The 17029-nt window shown below is 35.7% G+C and overlaps 2 protein-coding genes across 2 annotated transcripts; one reads left to right on the plus strand and one right to left on the minus strand.

Annotated features, from left to right (window-relative positions):
• The first annotated feature begins 2175 nt into the window (after window positions 1-2175).
• LOC120209781 lies at window positions 2176-4511 on the plus strand. The gene is made up of 3 exons (XM_039208695.1): window positions 2176-2606; window positions 2674-3039; window positions 3876-4511. Exons 1-3 carry the CDS (start codon window positions 2283-2285, stop codon window positions 4365-4367), a joined length of 1182 nt encoding a protein of 393 aa, XP_039064626.1. The 5' UTR covers window positions 2176-2282; the 3' UTR covers window positions 4368-4511.
• A 753-nt stretch (window positions 4512-5264) lies between these two features.
• Window positions 5265-15980, minus strand: LOC120209758 (succinate-semialdehyde dehydrogenase, mitochondrial-like). The gene is made up of 8 exons (XM_039208680.1): window positions 15927-15980; window positions 15727-15825; window positions 15537-15636; window positions 6841-6941; window positions 5957-6042; window positions 5612-5718; window positions 5450-5527; window positions 5265-5361 (listed from the first exon to the last, which is right to left on the minus strand). Exons 4-8 carry the CDS (start codon window positions 6852-6854, stop codon window positions 5323-5325), a joined length of 324 nt encoding a protein of 107 aa, XP_039064611.1. The 5' UTR covers window positions 6855-6941; window positions 15537-15636; window positions 15727-15825; window positions 15927-15980; the 3' UTR covers window positions 5265-5322.
• Between the last annotated feature and the right edge of the window lie 1049 nt (window positions 15981-17029).

Raw genomic sequence — 17029 nt, forward strand, 5'->3', positions numbered from 1 at the left:
AACAATTAATTCAATATTACATAAATAAATCATAGAAAAATGATTACATTTTGTTAAAATATATTATTTTTATTATTTTATTAAGAAACCTTAAATACAGCTAAAAGAGAATAAATATAAAAATATTGAATGCATGTATGATACATAGCTTGATTTTAAAAAAAATAATTGTATATTATTTTGTTGTTAGATTGAGAATGAACTAGACAAAAAATCAAAGAATATTTGATAAAATGAAGAGATTAAATTGAATTCAAAATTGAATGAATAAATAAGAGAAATGGAAAAGGAAGTAAAAAACTAAACATTTTATGAAATTATAAAAATTAGTGGTCCTAATTATAAATATAAAAAATGGTTAAATTTAATCCAAAATTAGATAAATTAATAAGAGAAATGAAAAAGAAGATCAAAAACTAAAAATTTAATGAAATTATAAAAATTAGGGTGTTGATTATAAATATAAAAATTAGATGAATTAATCATCGAAGTCGTTTTATCATTGTCGGAGTCGGCGGCAACTGTCAACGATTTTATTTTGGTTGCGATGTTAATTATTATTACATCGTAGGGATCACATTAAAATGTAGTTTGAATTATAGAGGCTAAAATGTGGATTTTAAAAAATTTAAAATAAAATTACACACATCAAATCTTTATAAAAGATATTTTTCTATAAAATAAAATAAAATTTAGCAGGTTAAAAAAAACAAAGTCGAAAATTAAAAACTACTAATAAAAATAAATAAATTAAAAGTAAAAGTAAAAACGAGATTTTTCGTGACTATCAATGATAAAGTGATTTATCATCGCATAGATCTCAAAATGTCTTGTGAATGCAAAAATCAAACTCAAACAAATAGTTCACATTAATATGAGTAAATACTTTCTACGCACCATTTAACTAAACTCTCTTGATTTTTTAAAATTTTATTTTAATCCCTATAATTTTAATTTCCTTCTAATTTAATTTTTATAGCGTAAAAAGAAAATAAAATAACAATTAAAATCATCATTTGTTGCCACAGACTCACAATGTATCTGATCGTTGGCGATGATTTTAGATCTTTTTTTTTTTTTTTGAAATCATATTAGGAGATGGTTTTATTAAAATCGTAAATATCTTATGATAATTACTGTAGAATTTGTTTTTAGAAGAATTCTAGATCTACCTCTCCCTGATGCAATATTTAAAAATAATTCCCTTAATTTGACCTATTTTGAGTCGAGTAAAATTAAGTTGGCAAGTGAATGGAATGCTCTCGCCTACAACCAAGGGTAGGGAAAATTATTAGCTATTGTTTCAACATCAAACTCGGGGGAATGGGGTACGTTACTTGCTCAAGAGTCAAAGCTTCACCTAATCAATTCCCAAAACAAATGAATCATTCCCAAAATTCATTACAACTGTTAATCCATGTGCTTTAAGATAGGGTTTCATTTTCCAATAAAGCTCATCCTTCATCTACCTTTGTAAATTCATTTGGCGCCACATACAAGGACCCCACGTAGGACATGAATTAAAGTTCTGTTATACAATTTTTTTTTAAAAAAATTTAAATATTTTTATTAATTATTTAATTGTATATTCTTCAAATTTTATAATTCTTTTTTTTTAAATTTTTAAAATATACTTTTTTAAATTTAAATTTTTGATTAAAATTTTGCATCACTTCACTTAAATTTTAATAGACATAATATCATAAAAAAAACTTCTAACATTTGATTAAATAGTCATGACCTCTAATTTAATTTAACCTCCAACGTTTTATATTGAGGTAAAAATACATCTCTATGGATAAAAATAATTCGTTAACAAACGATTATCACTCTAAAATATGAGTCTTTTCGCTTAAAATGAAATATTAATAATCAAAATGTTTCAAAAAAAGAAATAAGGGTCAAAGCGATATCTATCGTAAGTGTCTTTTTGTCTTAAAATGAAATGTTGAGTCAAAACAATAATAAAAAATTAACCAAAATAACAATTTTAATAAATACCAGAGGACTAATTTTGATATTATGCCATTTTAGTATCAACAAATTCCTTTTACTTTTCCATTAAAGGAAGAAACAAGAAAGGAAAAGGACAGAGCAACATGCGACTGCGCTTGTGGTTCGTTTATTTATGATTACCATATCCCTCTCTGTGGTTGAAGGGTTCAGCAGCCTCACTCTGCCATAAAAAAATTCCCCCATTTGGTTCCATCACTCTCTGATCAGTTTCTTTAATCTTTTCTCTTAAGTTCTTTGAACAAAAAAGAAGACGACGACATAAATCTATGGGGACGAGAACAAGAAGGAAACAGAGTTGGTACACCCAGACACTGACGCCATTAATGGAAGGACCAGTGGACCCCGAAATGCAAGACGATGGGAACAAGAAGGAGAGCTCTTGGGAAGCCATCCGAGAATGGTTTCGTACACAAAAGGGATTGTCTTTGTCGCCGATTAATAATAATTCCCCGACGTCTAATTATAGTAATTTTCCGGCGGCCAAGAGGCAAGACTTGAGGCTTTTGCTCGGCGTTTTAGGCTGCCCTCTCGCCCCTATTCCGCTGCCTATTCACCCGACACATCACATTCGCCTCGAAGATATTCCCATTGTAAGTTTCCCTCTTGTTTTTTTCTTTTTCATTGCATCATGGCTTGTTATTCATCGAATATGGACAGGAAACGTCGTCGGCGCATTACATTATACAGCAGTACTTGGCGGCGGCGGGGTGCTTGAAGCAGCGGTGCGGTGGGAAGAACATGTACGCGGCGGGGAGCGTGAAGATGTTGTGTTGCGAGACGGAGATATCGAGGGGGTCGGCGAAGGGGAAGAGCATGGTGAAGAGTTTGGGGACGAGGAGTGAAGAGATGAGTGGTTGCTTCGTGGTTTGGCAGATGAAGCCGGAGATGTGGTCTCTGGAGCTGGTTGTCGGAGGCAACAAGGTCATCGCCGGCAGCGACGGTAAAACCGTCTGGCGACACACGTCTTGGCTCGGCACCCATGCTGCCAAGGGTCCTCAACGTCCTTTGCGCCGCATTATCCAGGTACTCCATTTCTCCTATTTGTTCCTTAATCATCATTGGACGTTATGTTAATAGAGGAATTTTCAAAATTTTAAAATCAAGAAATTTATAAAATTTTTCAAATAAAAGCATATAATTAATAAAACATTAATATTGTTAATATATATATATATATATGTTGATCCTTAATTTGGATTTGTTAATATCTAAATAATAATTTAAAATTTGAAGAACAGTTTGATTCAATGGGATTATCACTAAGGTATGATGGTAGCATTAATATAAACCAATTAAGCATGCAATATTATTAGAAGGTGGGAAGGAGTTATCAATTTTATGGTTTAATTATATAGTAGGTCCTTATAACTTAGCAATGAATTGAAAAGCAAGCAAGTAAAGAGAATAAGATGGGGAGATTATGCCAAGGGAAAATGTAATGTGAGTGACAAGGATGGATGAAGAAACTGTCTGATGCCTTAGCAGACAGAATTTCTTTTGTTTTGTTTTATGCAGAGGAAAGAAATGAATGTGAGCGTGTTGACATCATCTGATCATTCATCACTCACTCACTATTTCCATCTTGGGATTGCCACCTTCTCCTTTTGCTTTATGCTTTTCCTTTTCCTTTTCCTCTTTACTATACACTTGCATTATTTTCCTCCCCTCCTTTGCTTTTTTGCTTTTGTTTACTCATTTGTTTGTTTTTCACTTATTCTCATATCATCTCCTTTGGTTAGATTTTTCCATATGCTTTTTCCCCCTTTTGGATTCATGGGGCATTAACAAATTGTACCGTATTATTTCTTTTTCAAGAATATTTTAATTAATTGGATAAAGATGGGCTGATTGGGATGCAGGGGCTAGATCCAAAGACAACAGCCAGCTTATTCGCGAAAGCGCAATGCTTGGGAGAGAAACGAATAGGTGACGAGGATTGTTTCGTACTCAAAGTATGCGCCGATCGTGCAGCGGTGATGGAACGGAACGAAGGTCCGGCAGAGGTGATGAGGCACGTGTTGTACGGCTACTTCTCCCAAAAGAGCGGGCTGCTAATATACTTGGAGGACTCCCATTTGACCAGAGTCCAAACTCAAGGTGACAATGCTTGCGGTTGTGCCTACTGGGAAACCACCATCGGAAGCAGCATCGGGGATTACAGGGATGTGGATGGAGTGATGATAGCGCACCAAGGAAGGTCAATCGCCACAGTCTTCCAATTCGGGGAGCTGTCAATGCAGCACAGCCGGAGCCGGATGGAAGAATTTTGGAGCATCGATGATGTGGTTTTCAATGTCCAGGGACTCTCCATCGATTCCTTCATTCCTCCAGCTGATATCTTTGATCCTTAATATATATTTTACCTTCACCAATCTTTTCCACTTCACCATAGCAACTAACATCATCATCATCACATGAACATATAAAATATTGGTGGGTAGGGTTGATTGGATCATGCATCTTTGATTTTAATCTCATAAATATGTTATAAACTCAGTACTTCTGGAGTGGGCGGTTTTGTTTTCTTTTCTATTTTCATCTCTTCTGTATGTATAATGTTTTAAATCCATAAAGTGTGTACATAGAGACATCTTACAAGTCCGTATTTTAAAATTGATCTAATTTGTTAAATAATATACTTTTACTTCATGAAATTAATTTAAAGTAAAAAAATAATTACAATTTAAATGGCTAAGTATAGTTCCAGGTCAAAGAAAATGGTTTAGTTAAAATATATCTAGTATTATAACGGTAAAATAATTCTATAGGGCATTTTAGGGATATAATAATTGACATGTAAGATTAATTGATATTAATTTTTAGGTTAAAATATTCCTCGACTCCCAGACAATTTTATCTTTAATAAAATTCAATATTGGCCCTCATTTTTGTTTAATCTTCTCAAATCCCTGTTAAATTTGAAATTAAAGGAATTAGAACTTAACCCTTAATTTTTAAAATTTAAATTATACTTTGACCCCCTTTATTTTGTTAATATTTATATTTATCTCCCAAAGTTTAGTTTTGATCCTACTTGAACCCAAGGTTCCATGAAAAGAAATAAGCATCAGTCAATGCATATGCCACCACCACACAATCTGAAATCACACTTAAAATAGTCAGCAACAAACATAATTTAATAGCAAGAAATTTACCATAAAAGCTTCAGATTGCCTTCTCAGCATCGGCATCAAGGGCTGCCTAAATTCTGTGAACAGACCATTTAGCAACACAAACCACTTGATGTTGTACAGTTTCGAGTTCCAGGCTTGTATCATAAACAGGCAACCGAGTACACCTTGCATTTCAGTTTCTGTTAATATCTCCCAAGCACACGTATTTGAGCTGCATAAACATAAAAGATTGCTTTTTTACCAAGGCAAAAAAGAAGATAAAGGAGAAAAATGAATTGAGGTAATATCCGATTACTCACTTCAAGATATTCATCTATCCCATACTTGGAACCTTCTCGCCCGAGACCAGACTGTTTGAAACCTCCAAATGGTGCCACCTGAATTGAAACAAACAAACAAACCATAACTTTAATCAACAGCTGCTGCTTCCTTTTCTTTTAATTTCTGCAAATTTGACCCACCTCAGTCGAAATGATTCCTTCATTAACACCAACAACCCCATACTCAAGAGCTTCTGAGATATGCCATGTTCGTCGAACATTGTTTGTAAATATGTACGCAGCTAGCCCTTAATATGTGCAATAAAGAATGAGGTATGATAAATCGAACTGTCCAATATTATCCTAGTAGAGGTATTGCATGACAAATTTTTGAAAGTAATTTTACCAATAGTGATGGATAAGGTTTGGTAGACAAATCTTTCTAAAGACACTAATAGAGTAATAAAAAAAACATAATGACAATGAACTTAATAAGACTATGGATTAGCTTATCCTGAAGAAAACAATAAACCCTGAAAAATGAACCTGCATTGGTGTCGTTTGCAATGCGGATAGCTTCTTCCTCAGTTTTGAACCGCAAAAGAGGGGCCACGGGTCCAAATATTTCCTCTCTGACATGAGACAAATTGACATACATCTCTTAAATCTAAAACATAAATACAAAGACAGTCATGCAGCAAAGTTGACGTTGCAACATGACAGCATATATAGGACAAGATATCATATTTAATGGTAAAAAACTGCAAGTTTGACTCAAACATATATATCACCAAGGCACCCAAACATGTACACAGACAGAGTAACCTGGACACCAAATTGACTTGAATCACTTTGTGCATGTTTGTTCATAAGTCCATGAATATAGATGGCTTTTATTTGCATGAATGCTGGCGATATCATCGCTGCTTAGAAGAACTTGATAGTCTAGTTTGTCTGTGTTTCAAGTCCTTAATAGTATATTACTATGAATTATCCTCTTAAATAGAGCTATATAGGGTTTTATTCTTGTAAATAAACTAAAATCAAGGACTTGTAAAATAAAAAACAAAAATTAAAGACTTCCAATTGCAATAAGATGCTAAAAAAATTCCTAATCATGAACACTTTCCCGCGAAGGCATCAATAACACTTCTTCCTCAAGGGTTCAAAAAGGTTATAGTTAACAATCATTTCCACTAGCGTGGAACTGATGGACCCAGTATATTCTTCCTAAACCCCGTCCATCAAAAATCAAATAGAACAGACTTATTATTTTTCCCTTAAAATGTTATTTAGGTTAATTAAAATTAGCATCATGAAGAGTCATACCATACTAAAATACTCTCCAAAAGCATGAAGAAGTTACAATCATCTCATATGCAGTAACCAATGTGAAATGTCAGCGTATCTTAGAGGATGTACCATTGTACCTTGCTAATAGCATGTCACTCTAGACATCAGTAACAACTGTGGGCTCATAGAAAGTCATTCCAAGGTTATGTCTTTTACCTCCAAGAATGACTTTTGCTCCCTTCAAAAAATCAATGGTCAATAAGTTCACGGGATAAATAAGTGGTTACAAAAAAGAAAAAATAGGCGGCCAGGAACAAAACTTGGCAACACTTTCCGGAAGAGACAGGAAAGTATGAGAGGGAGAACTTAAGAGAGAGTCCAAAAATATATAATATACGTGTGTGTGTGTGTGTGCACATACATACTATACAACAGGTGCCACAAATAAGCAGGTTTGGGAGCTAAAAGTTAGCAAATATATAGATATAGCCATTCCTTAACACAACGAGAAGGTGGTTTTGGCACAAGCTCGAGGAATTGCAACACTGAATCGTGCTAAAATCAAGTGTGGTGAAAATAAGCATGCAAAACCATACGGAACCATGAATTAAAATGGAAGCCAAGAGTACAGAAAATTGAATGTTATATACTACAAAAAGTGTTATGCCATGAAGCACGTATACTTTTGTTAGGGGAGTGTTCAGACATGTGTGACACATAATGGCTCTAACATAATACAATACGTGTTAAACACAAGAGGACGGGCCGAAAAGTAAAAATGAAATAAAACATGGTCAAAACCTGGACAAAACATGATCCCGAATAGGGAATCAAAGCAAGTTGATTGTAACAGGTTTTTTAAGGTTGAAATTTTTAAATCCAACAATAAGCTTAAAAAATTGAAAATTTATTTAAAGGTTAATATTTAACAGAAAAGTATCAACTATACATTTTTATTGCATTATTGTATATAAAAGAATATTTTCTTTATTTCCATCTTGCTATACCTGACCTTGTGTCCTAATTTTCTATGAATTCCCATGTTCCCATTTTGTGCCTTGTTGTACATGTATTGTTGTAAAAAGATATTTTTCTGATGAAGGCAGTAAGTACTTTTATTCAAGGAAAAAATTCCACGTTTTTTACAAGAGGATACATAGGATGTTTATATACACGAATTAGAGATTTAGATAAGATAGGAGTCATCTACAAATTAAGAGATAGTTTTATAGTTAAGTTTGGAGACAGAGTTTGATTCAAACACTACTTACACTCCCCCTCAAGCTGGGGAGTAAATATTGTAAAGACCCATGTAATTTCGTCAAAGCTAGTTGGTTTTGTGAAGAGACATAGTTTAGTTTAACAGTTCCTCCATTTACTTTTTCTGCAATGAAGTGTGTCGATCTCCACATGTTTGATTCTATCGTGGTGCACTGGATTCTTTGCAATGCTTATCGCAGATTTGCTATAACTCTGAAGTTCAAAATAGTTGTTGTCGCACATCTCTAGTTCAGTTAAGAGTATCTGTAGCCAAATTCCTTCACACATCCCGAGTGCTATTGCCCTATATTCTGCTTCTGCACTGCTCCTGGAGACTACTGATTGTTTCTTGCTTCTCCATGTCACTAGGTTTCCCCACACAATTGAGCAATATCCCGTGGTTGACCTTTTATCCGTTACTTCTCCAGCCTAGCTTGAATCTGAGAAGATTTTAACTATTCTGTCTTCATGTTTCTTGAAAATCAACCCATATCCTGGTGTCATCTTTAGATATCTTAAGATTCGATTAACTGCCTCTAGATGTTCTTCTCTGGGATCATTCATGCATTGACTAACAATGCTAACAGGAAAAGCAATGTCAGGTCTAGTTAGAGATAAATAAATGAGTTTATCAACTAGCCTTTGATAATGTTCCTTGTTTACCGGGTTTCCATCTTTACTCAATTTCAAGTTAACTTCCATAGGAGTTTCCGAGGGCTTACAATTCGTCATTCCAATTTCAAAAAGTAAGTCTAGAATATACTTTCTTTGATTTATGATAATTCATTCTCGTGATCTCGCTACCGCCATGCCTAGGAAATATCTCAGAGTTCAATTTAGTTGGTGAGTTACTTCATTTGATGTTGGATAAAGCTGTGGATTTGGGCCTTTTCTATGGTTTCTCTATTGGTAGGTCAGAAAATCCTTGCCAGTTGTCACATCTTCAGTTCGCAGACGATCTAATCATCTTCTGTCGCGCTTCCCTCGGATAAATTAAAAATGTAAAAAGAGTCTTGAGAATTTTCAGCTTGATGGCTGGGCTTAATTTAAACCTATCGAAAAGTCTTCTGCATGGGATCAATATGGAAGAAGAAGTTCTGAAAGATTGGGCCACATCCATTGGGTGCTCTGTGGGTTCTTTCCCTATGAAATATTTAGGGTTACCACTTGGAGCAAAGAAGAACTCATATATTCTGTGGGATCCGGTTATCCAAAGGTTCAACAAAAAACTGGCAGGTTGGAAAGCTAATTCACTATCCTTGGCTGGCAGATGGTGCTACTGAAGTCGGTATTGTCTTCTCTCCCGATTTTTTCCTATCTGTTTTTAAACTGCCAAGCAAAGTTAGTCAGAAGCTGAATTCGTTGATGGCTAGATTCTTGTGGGGTGATGGGTCAGAGAATAATCGAATACATTGGGTGAATTGGCAAATGGTTTGTAGTCCGATTGAATATGGAGGAATGGGGGGTTTTGGATTTGAATCTAACTAATCGTGCTTTGTTGGGGAAATGGATATGGAAGTTTGCAAATGAGAAAGACTCCTTGTTGATAATTTTGATTTGCAGCAAGCACAATATAGACAACCTATCTATGTCAGTTAGTAGGGTGTATTCTCCCCAAGACTGTTGGATATGAAAAGGAATAGTCAGTAGCTTCTTAAAGAATGATTCGGCTGGAGAGAGTTTGAGATCTCATTCAAGGCTCCAAGTGGTGAATGGTAAGTCAATATTCTTTTGGAATGATGTTTGGGTAGACAATACCCCTTTGAAAATTCAATTTCCTAGAATTTTTGCATTGTCTTTAAATAAATCGGGTAAGGTGGTTGATTTTGGAAATTAACATTCTAATGGTTGGTCTTGGAATATTCGAACAAGAAGAAATTTGTGTGATTGGGAATTAGAACAATGGTTAGAATTAATGATTAAATTGAACAACATACAATTGTCCGAGGCAGTGGATGATTTTCTATCTTGGTCTGGGAAGGGGGATGGGTAGTTTTCAGTGAACTCTTGAAGAAATACTCTAGCTAAGGATCATGTTAAGAACCCTATTTGGAAAAATCGTGTATGGCTGGGGTTGGTTCCTCCTAGAGTTGAAACTTTTCTTTGACAAGTAACTCACCAAAAACTGAAAGTAAAATCAGAGTTAAAGAAAAGGGGGTGCCCTTATCTGATGGTGATCTTTGTCTGCTTTGTAAACAGTATGAAGAGTCTGCCCAACATCTGTTTATTTTCTGCTCAGTGGCTTATGAGATTTGGAATAAGTTTTTTCAGGTTTTGGGATATCTGTACAGCTTTGCCTTGTGATATTCCATCCCTTATTAGTTCTTAGCATGATTTGATGGCAAATTCTACGATATGGAAATTTATCTCGGGAGTGGTTCTGTGGTTTATTTAGAAACATAGGAATTCAATTGTTTTCAATAACCAGTTTATGGACAGGTCTTCTCTCTTCTTCATTGTAAGATTTAGATTAGCTAAGTGGTTTCAAGCCAAGTTTCATCAAGTTTCGATCTCGGTTGACTCGTTAATGGTTGATCCCTCTCTAGCAGACGATCTTAATTGCTCAAAGGTTTAGAGTAGGGTTGTACAGAAATGGCTTCCTCCTCCTGCAGATTTCTACAAATTCAATGTAGATGGTACTGTTAGAAAAGATGGGATGACTGGTGGCATTGGGGGTATTCTTAAAGATTCAAATGGTTCCACTCTAGCATCGTTTTCATAATGTGTTGGATCTGGCCCTCCTCCATTGGCAGCATTGAAAGCAATTAGGAAAGCAATTGAAATTTTCTTTTCCTCGGTTTGGTCTACCAAAGGGATATTGATTCTGGAAAGTGATTGCAAAACATCTGTGGAATGGATCCAGACGCCTTCTTCTGCCCCTGTGTATTTTAGTAATCTAATTAAGGAGATCGAGTATTTTGTATTGTCTAGGGCATTCATAGTGAAGTTAATTTCTAGGGGTTGTAATTGGAAGGCTGATAAGTTAGCTAAAGAAGGGGTTGGGTGATTGTGTAGTTTTATTGAGGATGTTTTCTGCATTTTTAGGTATTAGTCTTTTCTATTGTTATGTGAAGGTGTATGGTTTTGTATGGTTGTCAGAATTTTATATCAATAAAATGAGATACTCTTTTCCTCCTTCGGCTAATTGCTCATTTCCTCTTGGAAAGGGATAATTATGAAGGGGGTTTTAATGAGACCTCCTACTTTTATCAACAAAAATTGATATCGAAAAACCTGCAAGAATGATTAGTTCAGTCTATTCAAACAACTAAATTCTGGGCGTCGGCCATTAAAACAAGATAAGCATTTAATTTTCCATGCTACAAATGTCAGTTTGGACCATTTTCAATCAAAAAGCAGGAGATTAAACTCCCAAGCTTTGCTAGAAAAATGAATCTTCCAATATTTGAAAATAAATATGTTAGAACCTAAGCATCCATCAGCTATAATCATTTACCAAAATATTTCAAGTTCAATCATGCAAAAAAAAAAAAAAGAAAAAAAAAGAAAAAGAAAAAGCATGGTGCTCTTTTCAAATGGTTGACCATTCCAAAGTTCAATATAAATGTATTGTAAAAAGATATTATAAGAAAACGGTTATACCATTTTCTAAGATATTTGCTCCTTTCGGTAGCAGCGAGTTTACTCCAAGCTATGACCAACGAAAAAAAGGGAATGGGGATAATCAGTTAAACTAGATTTAAGACCCAAAGACAACTTTGAACCTCAGTATGCCAAAATTACCAACCGATACAACTTCAATCCAATAGTATACATAAGAACACCTATGAACGCAAAAATTTTAATTTGACCAGCTCATATGACACACTCTGTTATTTGAACTAAATGCACATGTACTGATCATTGAAACATGATTGTTCCATACAAAGCTAATATCATACATTTTATTATTCATATAAGTAAATATTTTTGCAGTGTTTATGTACTTTTATATCCAAGTTCACCTTTTTTGCTTCAAAAGCAAAAGTAAAAGTACAGACTAAGGTAAAAGCTAGATAAGGCACAATTCCATAAGTAGATGATTCATTGACCAATTGTAAAGAAAGAATAAGTAACTAGTGCCCAAGCCAAGAGGTTTATGTTAGAATTTTGTGACCCGAATTCCATTTGATTCGACCCGAAAAGTTAGCAGTGCAATTCGTTTGGTGAATAAAAAAAATAAAAAGAAAAACTGGGATATGTGGGGCAAAGGTCCAAGGGCCGATTTTGCCGCACATGTTGAATTTGTGCAGGACTATAATTATATAATTTGATGTTGATTAAGGGTAGTAAACACAGTTCAAGTAGATTTCTTGCTAACCAAGTTTCTTTTGTAATCAAACAATTAAACTTAGAAATAGACCGCAAAGGCACAATTCCATAAGTAGATGATTCATTGACCAATTGTAAAGAAAGAATAAGTAACTAGTGCCCAAGCCAAGAGGTTTATGTTAGAATTTTGTGACCCGAATTCCATTTGATTCGGCCCGAAAAGTTAGTAGTGCAATTCGTTTGGTGAATAAATAAAATAAAAAGAAAAACTGAGATATGTGGGGAAAAGGTTTAAGGGCCGATTTTGCCGCATATGTTTTTTTTATAGAAGTTGGAGGTCTCGTTAAAAACTCCCTTCGTATTCTTCCACATACTTAGAAGAATGCTAAAGAACATTGGAAGGAAGAAAAGAATGCCACATATTATATTAAATAGAATACCAATTACATGTGGTAGCACCGAACCCTCAAAGGGGGATATACACCATTACAAAAACCATATCACCTAATAATCTTCCATCTTTAAACAAAAAAACCCTAAGATAATAACCCTATTTCTAAGATAAACCTCAAGATGAAAGATAACATAGCAAATAAAAACCAACAATTACAACCACAAACTAAAAAACGCCTCTGAAAACATCTGTCGGACAATCACGACCCAACTGGAGGAACAAGGTCTAAAGAAACATCGCAATCAGCAGGGACCCAAGAGTCAGGTTTGAAGGAAGGATCAACTTCATGCACCAATATTTTGAATAAATTAGCATCGACCTTCAACTCCAACAACTCATCAATTCTCCCAATAGCCTTGGTAAGTATTTGGATTTTAGCTCTATCAAAAGACGTAGGAAACTCACAAATGTTGTCGATTGCAATTAACTTGCCCCACTTAGTTGCAATGTTTTTGAAGGTATCCCAATTCCAAGCTTGAAAAGGAATACCTTCGCAAACTACCCACACACGACGACACTCCACCACTAGGCTCTCCGACAAGTTTCCACTCTGGAAAACCATTCTCCTAGAGTTTCTAACTTATCATCCTTAACGCTTCTCAACGAATCAGTCTTCAAACAACATAAGAACTACATTACCAGCAGCTCTCATTAGCGTGAAACCAGTTAATCCCTTGGCTTATATCTTGTTAGCAAGATTACCAATTTTGATAAAGTTCTTGCACCACCCCACAAGACAGTCACTGAACACTTGAAGTTTATCTTCGTCCACAACACCCTCAACTTCACAGTGTTTATTCCTTGAAATATCTTCCAACCCAGACTTACTTTGAACAATTGTCGAGGACTTTCGCCAGTAAGACTGTCGGGGTTTATATTTAGCCAAAAAGACTCTAATTTTGCTGCCATAAATAAGATTACCATTCATCAAAGAAATCACTTTCCTTGCTTCTTCAATTGTAGCATAGTGAATAAACCCAAAGCGAACCCCATACGAGTTTCTTTTGTTGGGAATGAAGGCATCAATAACTTGTCTGTCTGTGCCAAAAATATTTCTGAGTCTCTTCCAATGGATCTTCTCCGGTAGGTTCTCAATGAATAACGTGACGCATTCACTTCTATGCCCAATAATACCATTTGTATAAGCTTCCTTCCACCGGTTTTGAAAACCGTTGCTTCTCCTTCTCGCTACATCAGAATATTTTTCATTGGCAAACTCCTTCTTTGTTAACTCCCTGGTTCCATGGTGAACTACATCAGCAGCCAAAAGAACGGGAGTTGCCTCCACTGACTCAATCCTATAATTCCCACCTTGCGAAGGAGACATACCATTGTCATCAATCCTAATAGCAGGTGGTTGATAGTCTAATGTTCCTTTAACAAAACATTTTTTCAGAGATTTGGTTGGGAGAGGACGATCACCCGACCTCGCTGCAACTGCTCTTAAACTTTGCTGATTTTGGGGCGTAGAAGAGTGCCTGTAGGAAGTGCCGTCAGCCTCATCTGTCCAACCTGCCTCACGGGCCAAGGCGACCAGTACATCGTTCATATTAGAACGCTCTGAAAGATGGAAATTACCGTATTGCCTCAAACCGGCCAGCAAACGTCTGGTGAAGGCTCGCCTGTTCCGTTTTCGTAGTTTAGTCCTCTCCTTTTCATTCTCCCTCTCATGTTTATCCTTGCCGGAGTAGGAAGAAGTTGATGCTTCGTCGGGTCCAGAGGGAGTACGAGTGGGGTTCACAGCGACTGCAGCAGACCTTGAAGGAGGAACAAAACGGTGACCCGCAGAGGATGCATCCACACCGTCTATTACATCAGACCTTCGAGCATCCACCGCGTCTGCTGTAGTAGACCTTCGAGGTTGCCTGGGCTGAGACGGGGGTTGGGGTTCCATGGAGAGGTATGGAAAAAAACAAAAAAGGAGGAAATGGTATATATTTACTACCGAACCCATTCACTGGAAATAAATGAAGAATAGAAGCGATTCTCGACACTTTGAAGGTGGTTCTGGTCACATTAAGACGCTGAGTCTGGTGGTGCACAGAGGGCTTCATCAAGATCTACGACGATTAAAATGATTCTATCATGAATCTAAAGCCAGATTTGAAATCACCGTGGGCCGGCGATCCTCCCAGTAAAAAACGACGTCAAAACGGTGGTCGGAGTGCGGCGGCGGAAGGCTGACGACGGCAGCGGGTGGCGTACGACGGCGGCGGACAACGGGTGACTGTCGAAGGAGAGAATAGTTTTCAACCACGCCTGGGCTCGTGGAAATTCAAAATTTGAAATCGCCTAGAAAGATGCTGGAGCTTCTCTCACTAACACGTGATTTCAAGTCACAGTTAAATTACTTATTTTGCCGCACATGTTGAATCTGTGCAGGAATATAATTCTATTATTTGACGTTGATTAAGGTTAGTAAACACAGTTCAAGTAGATTTCTTGCTAACCAAGTTTCTTTTGTAATCAAATAATTAAACTTAGAAATAGACCGCAAAGTCACAAATTCTCTTGTTTCTCCTCTTCTGCTAGTGGGTTTTTACTTTTAGGGTTTTCCACAGATTCTTGATGTCTCTTATTTTACCATCGCTTCTACACGTGGTTATCTCCCTGTAGTATAACATTATATAATCATAACCAGAGAAACTCAAACAGGCAGCAGAAATGCCATCCTAAACTACTTAGAAATGAGCAATTTAGCAGCGAAAAGAGGGATAAGAGAAGTAAATCATAAAAAAAATTCTAAATACCATGTGACAGAGAGAAGCTCAATGAAAAACCCAAACCAAATAACATCAATTAAACGAGAGAAGTGGAAGTGGAAGTGGAAGTAGAAGTGTTTGGTACAATTAAAAGCTTGGTATGCAGAAGAAATGGCGTCATTTGTTTCCCGTCTTCCCATAAAGGGGACATAGGCTATGATTTCCCCCGTTGAAGGATTGTTAACCTGTCATCGCACGCCAAACAAAAAAGAAATTTCAAGTAAAATTTGGAAACAGACACCAAAAGAAATCAGGGGAAAAAGTGAAATTGAAACCTGAAAAGTCTTTCCATCATGGGCAGCAACCCATTGGCCACCAATGAGACCATGGCTTCGGAATATGGTGGAATTCTTAACCCAGGCTGCACCACTCGTCTGATGAAAACAATAACTAGTAAGGAAGAAAGAAACAGCTACAGTTGCTTTAGGATTTGGATTTAGAAGTAAAGGAGTTGATAAAAAAAATAAGAGGAGACCTGGCAGACGCCGGAGGGATGATGCATGCGAGGTAAATGGGAGGCGGCGACATTGCAAATAACGAAGCCAGCTACTCCCATTTTCTGCTTCGGTTTCAACTGCCCCCCCCCCCCCTATCAGCAACAATTACAAACAAACAAACAAAGCTGTACAAATTACAAGATAAAGAAGATGACGCAAGGTTGAAACTTGTAGCATTATTTTATGGGTAAAGTATAGTAATGGTCACTAAATTTTTTTTTAAGTTTTTATTTAGATTATTGAACTTTTTTAAATCTTTTATTTAGATCTCTCAACTTTTAAAATTTATAATACAGTCCTCTATCATTTAGTTTGTTTGAAATATAGTCCCGACGTAACCAACCATTTGACGCCGTTATATTATCGTTAATACATTTGTAATATGGTCACTGAACTGTATTGAAGACTTCATTAAACATGAAAAAAGAAGACATAAAATTATTGAAAACTTAAAAATAGAATTGAATTCATAAAATGTAGATTAATAGTAGACTTTGAATAATGAAAAGATTTATCTAAAGATATTGATCAGTTTCAACTAATTTAATCTAATAAAGATGTTGAAGTTCTTAAAGGTAATTTCTGGAAGGCTTAATATATTTTTGGGTGTATAAATTATACCTCACAAAATATGATTTGGTGTTTAAAGAATTTTTTGTTAACAATCGGTCTCTAACTCTTCCGTTATATTTTTAGGTATCTATAATTTTCTCTGTTACACTTTTAGATGTCTACCGTTATATTTTTAATTTTTTATAATAAAAATATTATTTAAAAAAGAAAAATTGAAACAAAATAAAACCCCCACCCCGCAACATCCCTCTCCCTCCCATCCTCAACCGCCGACGGTAAAGGATTACTACCGGTCGAGTTTTGTTCGGAACAGGATGAGGAACTCAAAAGTGGATGGAGATTGGGTTTTGGTCGCGACGACAAGATGGTTTTGATGGTGTCAATGGTGACTGTCACAGACCGACGGAGGTCGATTGGCGACTGAAGATATAAATTTTGGGGTTTTTTTTTTTATTTTTTTTTAAAAATTATAATATTCAGTTTTTAATAAAATAATTTTATAAAATTT

This window comes from Hibiscus syriacus, unplaced genomic scaffold (assembly GCF_006381635.1).
Source record: "Hibiscus syriacus cultivar Baekdansim isolate YM2019G1 unplaced genomic scaffold, ASM638163v2 tig00020138_pilon, whole genome shotgun sequence".
NCBI classification, from domain to species: Eukaryota; Viridiplantae; Streptophyta; class Magnoliopsida; order Malvales; family Malvaceae; genus Hibiscus; species Hibiscus syriacus.

Excerpts from the sequence above, each read along its gene's own strand:
- LOC120209781 (XM_039208695.1), top strand. The coding sequence starts at position 2,283 with ATGGGGACGAGAACAAGAAGGAAACAGAGTTGGTACACCCAGACACTG. Across the intron at positions 2,607-2,673 it reads GCCTCGAAGATATTCCCATT|GAAACGTCGTCGGCGCATTA; the intron begins GTAAGTTTCCCT and ends GAATATGGACAG. Across the intron at positions 3,040-3,875 it reads CTTTGCGCCGCATTATCCAG|GGGCTAGATCCAAAGACAAC; the intron begins GTACTCCATTTC and ends ATTGGGATGCAG.
- LOC120209758 (XM_039208680.1), bottom strand. Across the intron at positions 5,719-5,956 it reads TGCAAACGACACCAATGCAG|GGCTAGCTGCGTACATATTT; the intron begins GTTCATTTTTCA and ends GCACATATTAAG. Across the intron at positions 5,362-5,449 it reads GGATAGATGAATATCTTGAA|CTCAAATACGTGTGCTTGGG; the intron begins GTGAGTAATCGG and ends ATGTTTATGCAG.